The sequence below is a fragment of the Parasteatoda tepidariorum genome, chromosome 10 (assembly GCF_043381705.1).
Source record: "Parasteatoda tepidariorum isolate YZ-2023 chromosome 10, CAS_Ptep_4.0, whole genome shotgun sequence".
In the NCBI taxonomy this organism is placed as follows: domain Eukaryota; kingdom Metazoa; phylum Arthropoda; class Arachnida; order Araneae; family Theridiidae; genus Parasteatoda; species Parasteatoda tepidariorum.
Genome location: NC_092213.1, coordinates 2,990,593 through 2,996,584, shown reverse-complemented (window position 1 = coordinate 2,996,584; position 5,992 = coordinate 2,990,593). Strand labels below are relative to the sequence as shown.

Below are 5,992 nucleotides of genomic sequence, written 5' to 3'. Positions count from 1 at the left end.
TGTGACGGTATGGTTGTAAGTCTTTTACCGGTAAGAAAATGGGATGGTGTTAATGATTCTTCAGGATCATCATTTCCTTGTTCATAAACTAACGGTCGACTATTTAATGCGGCTTCAACACCAACTAATGCTGTAGAAAGACCTTCTTCATCTAACAAGGTTCGACCTAGGGATTTTCGCAAACCTCCTTTTGTTAGTCCGATCAAACGTTCCCACCATCCTTCCAGACGCAACTGCGTGAACGCAGATGCGGTGATTATTTATTATATTATTTATTATATTATTTCTTACATTATTCTTTTGTTGGCAACATGTATATATTCTTTGTGTACTTTTGTGATAGTAAAAGAGTTTGTTCTATGAGATACTTGTTTTAGTGTTGATTGTAATTAGAAACATTTACGTTTACAACCAACACAACTAGTGTAAAACTAATTCAATGTTACGACATGTGAATTTCAAAATTTACTTTTAACTATTCTTTCTTCGACCACTAATGGGGTTTGTTGGGAGTAAATTAGACTGAAAATATCACATAGAACAAACTGAAACTTAACTTTATTTACGTCAAAATATATATAAAAGAAAGAAGAGGTTGCCAGAACAGGAAACTCAAAAATTACTCAAATAATCTCGAACTCAACAACATCATTAAACATTGGTACATGCGTTATTAGGTTTTCTTTAATTTCCAACGAATTCCTTAGTCCTATATCTACATACAGATTATTTAATGTTAATAACGCTGGATTGGCTTTATTTTCGGCTGAATTATTTTTCAATAACTCGCCATTTTTTTGGATCTCTTTCGATGCTCCTAAGCGTCGACAATTACGCATTCACTTTCAATTTTAATTTGTTGATGAGAATTAAAATGATAAAATGCATTTTAATTAACTAACTGAAAAAGCAATTTTTTTTTCTATTTTTGGAGGTAATTTAAAATTTATAAGAATTTTAGTCGCGAAAAATATTTAGACAAATTTTACTCAAATTTGTTTCAAAAAAATGTTGCATACATAAAAAAACAAACTATATTTTCATTAAATATTGGTGAATATAGACACATAAAATGCTCTAGTTTAAAAGAATTTTAACTTTAAATTAATAGGATACCTGCAAGTGACGTAGTGTGGGAATCTCGATCCTGATTGGTTATTGAAACGTGGCATTAGTTTACACCAGCAACTGTTCTTTTTATTCTACTTTGAGGAAGCCAAGCCTGTCAAGTGCCAATTCTCTTAAGTAACGCAGCCTATAATCTTTCACAAATATTTCAATTCTACCACTATATAATAACACAAAGACAGGCACGAAGCCATGTAGAACACAAACAAACTTATTATGCATCGAAGTTGCCAGGTACACAAAACAAAAATATATAACAGTTACAATTAAATAAATGAACAAATAATAAGTTAAAGTTAAGTAAAAGAAGTAGACCAGAAATAATTATATTTCAACAAATTTGATTTGCTACACGGCTCTCTATTTAATTAACTCAACGTTAATTAATATTTTAAGTTATGTAGAGAGACTTAGCTCAACTTTAATACTCCATATTGCTGATAAAGATTAGCTGGTGCTGACGTCATAGGTCACATGCATGGGTATTGGTTGTCTTCTTCTTCTTGGAGTGCAAGTACCCAATTCAAATCATTACATATAAATTTTTTAAACTAATTTGTAAACAAAAGTGTCGAAAATTTAAATTGTTGCTTCTTAAAAAGAAAAATTATGGAAAGAACATTTATAATTACATGCAATTGAACAATTGTTTTAATTAAAGCAAATTTTAAATTCCTTTATGAAGCACAGCATATAAGATATCTCCTAAATGGAGCTGACTAAAACATATTACATATACAATTACGGATCAAGTAATTGTTTATGCAAACGAATTTTACAAAGTGAAAATTGTTTATGTAAGTACGTACAATTTTTTCGGTGGAGAACATTTTTACCGTGACAGGCCACATTTAAATAAGCAGTAGTAGTGGAGGCCGCCTAAGTAGATATACCCATAAATGCGATTTTAGTGAACTAATTATAGTTTCTTTTTACAGTTTTGTCACTTTATTGCATTATTTAGAAATGAGGCAAAAAAGCATTCATAATTTATTAAAGTAAAAATTTACTATATAATCATTTAAGGCTAATTATATATATATATATATATATATATTTACATATTTGGATACTTAANTGTATTTTCTGCAAAGAGATTACAAGGTTAACTGACGAAAAGAATTTAGTGTTATATAAACAATGATGTTTATATAACAATCACCACCAATTGCTTTCAATATGTCGGTCTAAACACTTTGGCATGCGGCCCTTCATTGGTCAATCTGCTGTGCATGTGGCCCTTCACTGAAAAAGGTTGTGCACCCCTATGTTAGTAATACAATTGAACCCCATTATAATGAACCTAGAAACATGCACTTGTAGTGACCTATTTTAGTGGTTCCTCTTGAATTTCCATTTAATTAACTTTATTTTATGATCTTACTGTGGACTCTCAATTTCTTTTACTCATTTTATTTTTTTTCAACTTCGAATATGTAAGAGTTGTGATTGCATATAAAGGCATTTCTTTACATTATGTCAAATCTTACTCCTTCATGCTCTTCATATATAAATAAAGGTGATCTTTGGCAGAAGATTTTTGCGGAGGATCTTTGGCAGAACAATCGCCAAGACTTAGCAACTTCTGGGAAGAAGCCAGTGAGAAACTAAAAAAAACATCACAGAAAGGGACAAACCAGAAAGGTATAACTCGTAGCCACCCCTGGCGAACATCTACATATTTTTTAAAAAAATTAGCAAGTGTAAAATCTATTTGGTCTCGTAGCGATTGTAGTTGGCGCAAGAGATCACAATAAGGAAATATCCCCATTTTAAGCATTCATATGTAGATGTAGAAATAGATTACTTAATTTCGAATGTGTAGACAATACATTTTAATTAAGTCATTATTAATTGCCATAATTAAGATTTCCATCTAGTCTTTATCCCTCTACTTAAAATTTTGTTTCCTTAAATATCTTCATAATAATCATTTAAGTTTTAACCAATTTAATTTTTACTGTTAGATTCACAAACCTTAACATGTGAGTAAAAGCAATCTAAAATAGTAGATCTATGAAACTAAATATGTATATAAAAATATATCTTCATTTTACCATCTTCTTCGTCGTGAAAACTTAACAGCTTAGTAGCTTTAGGAAGAGACGAATCAGTTTTGTCCTCTTTTTCCTTAGATGAGGAAGAACTCTTAACAGTATCTATTTCTAACGATGTTGACGGTTTCAGATCAGGCTTCGATGGTATTTTAGGTTTGGTTTCAGGTGATTCAGTAGAATTACTTTCATCTTCAGAGTCTGCTCTTGCTTCTCGTTGTCTAAACTTTCGATTTGGCTTTTTAAACAGACCCATCTTTGCGAAATAAGGAAGCAATAGTTTATTTACTACTTTCTTTGTTAAAACAATCTAGAAAGTCGGTTGATATTTGCTAAAGAAAATTATACAAGAATGCTTAATACTCATCACGAAAGTCATTTTTAATTAGAGGCATACTGTATAATACTGTAAATTTCAAACTTTAATCAGTACTTTTAAAAAAAAAATTAATTATTAGCAACGTATTTTTAATTTTTTCTTAAAATCAGCCTGTTTATTAAATGCGCTTTATGCTGTCTATTTCGGCCCAGTAGAAGATTTGCAATGAAAAAAATTAATTTCGAGTTCTGCAGTTATAATCCCAGGTTGGTGGATGCGGTCGTGCGTCATGCAGCATGCGAGGATTTATGCAGTGCCTACGATTTTTTCGCCTGAGAATTAGTCCCAGATTTTCGGAAAATACTTCTTTGCGAAAAACTCGCCAATCTAATTTTCATTCACATGCTGTTGTTGTTGTTGTTGTTGTTGTTAATTTACGACGCACTAGAGCTGCACAATGTGCTATTGGCGACGGTCTGGGAAACATCCCGGAGGATGATCCGAAGACATGCCATCACAATTTTGATCCTCTGTGGAGTGGATGGCACCGCCGCTTCGGTAGCCCGACGACCTGCGCGCGAGGTCGAGCACTTTACGGTAGCACAGTTTAACGAGGACCAATACCGCACACCCTCGGTCCCTACGCAGACTGATCCAAGTGGTCACCCACCCGCACACTGACCACAGCCAGTGATGCTTGACTTCATTGATCTGCTGGGAACCGTGTCTTAACGATCAGTCTACTGCGGGACTACATTCACATGCAGTAACTATGTAGGTACTTTATTTGCGCCGCTCTAGAGCTGCACAATGGGCTATGGATGACGGTCGGGGGGAAAAAATACAGAGAATGATCCCCAGATAACATAAATGCGTCAACATAAATACCATACGCAGATCGTAATTTTAACCTGGCAGAGCACGATCAATCTCCGATCCAGCACTCAGGGCTCGATAAACCTTTGAAATAGGGGAAGCATAATATAATTTTGAGGCCAACCTAACTTGAGCAAAAGAAACTTTTGATATTTTTCGCCCATAAACAATACATTTTAAAGAGACAAGAACCATGTGAAAACTATTAGAACCTTAGAAAGGAATGCAAAGATCTAATGCAATCATGTTGGACCCTTCTTTACGTGCTTTATAGTAACAAAAACATGAGGGAGTAGCTAGCACATATGAAAACAAAATTTAAATATTTCACTAAATTAAATTATAAAATTACTTGTTGTTATACGAAAGGTTCTTTGCAAGATCAGTCTCTTTCTTTTACGCCAATTTGCTTACTTGCGGCAAAACAACACAAAATTCTAATTCAGCATAAATCATACCAAATAATTTTCAAACATGAAACAAAAATATTTTTTGCACTAATAGATATTTAAAAGTCTTGTGTGTTTAGTTCAACAGTAAAAAACAGAGTAAAATTAAATTGAGCGCACATGATAGAGAAAAAAGATTTTTAAAAAAATAAGAAGAAAGCTCATAGGTTACCATTACATAGGTTTTTTTTTTCTCGCTTTCAAATTCACAAAATCTTCAATAATATCTGCAAATTGTAACCTATTTGTAATATCACTCTCCATTTCTAAAAGGGCTAAACCACTTAATTTATTATTTGAAAGAGTTGATCTCAACCGATTTTTTATTCTTTTTAATGCAGAAAATGAACGTTCACTAGTGCAGTTAGTTATTGGAATTGAGAGCATTATTCTCAAAGCTGTGTCCACATTTGGAAAAATATGTCCAATACCCAATGTTTTTATCATTTTTAGTCATTTGGGGGCCCCCTAGAATTTTACAGGGGAAGCACTTGCTTCCTGAGCCTTTTCGGTAATCAGGCCCAGAGGTATTGATTTGGTATGGGAACTTGGAGGACGAGGATAATCGGAACCTGAGGACGATTCGAAGACGCGCCTTCACAATTTGTGAGGCCACTTCCTGAATTTGGACATAGATCTGAAGGGGAAGGAAATTTTCTCCAGATCCCTGCACCCATGGTACTGCTCAGAGATCTCATTCGCAAGCGAAAAATATCGCACGCACATCTAAGGCAGTCCTTTGCGGTGTGATGTATCAACTCCAAATCAATAAATTATGCTAAATTCAGATTATTCTTTTCAAAATATGTCCGGATTTATTTAAAAACGAATGTATTTTTCTAGGCAGTCAGTCTTCTTGAAAAAGTTTGGAGCTGCTCATCCATTAGCAGATTTTAAAATTAATAATAAAAATTTATATTTTCAGCTGATATTTTCCAGCTCTGAAGAATCTCTTAAATATAAATTTTTCGTCCGCATGACTCGGCAGCACAAAAGCTGCTTTCTTGTAATTAGGTTTCCTGCACATCGTCCCGCATTGGAATAATGCGTCTCGTTGTGCACAAAAATTTTGAATATCACAATTGGCGATCGAAATGGGCTGCAGGTGGCGTAGAGCAGAACTCTTTTCGTATGGCAACACTTCACATGCTTTCCCCATTAGCGTG

General features: G+C 33.7%; 1 protein-coding gene across 3 annotated transcripts in view; it reads right to left on the bottom strand.

The window, feature by feature from the left end:
• The window catches only part of LOC107436958 (PAX3- and PAX7-binding protein 1), a 55,873-nt gene extending 52,167 nt beyond the window's left edge, over window positions 1-3,706 (bottom strand). For 2 of the 3 annotated variants that reach the window (XM_043041305.2, XM_071187197.1), the window contains exon 1: window positions 3,186-3,687. In XM_043041305.2, coding sequence (XP_042897239.1) covers window positions 3,186-3,438 — 253 coding nt within the window. In that variant the 5' untranslated portion in view covers window positions 3,439-3,687. Of the gene's footprint in view, window positions 1-3,185 lie in introns of all 3 variants that reach the window. The other variant, XM_043041306.2, reaches the window with a different exon arrangement.
• Between the last annotated feature and the right edge of the window lie 2,286 nt (window positions 3,707-5,992).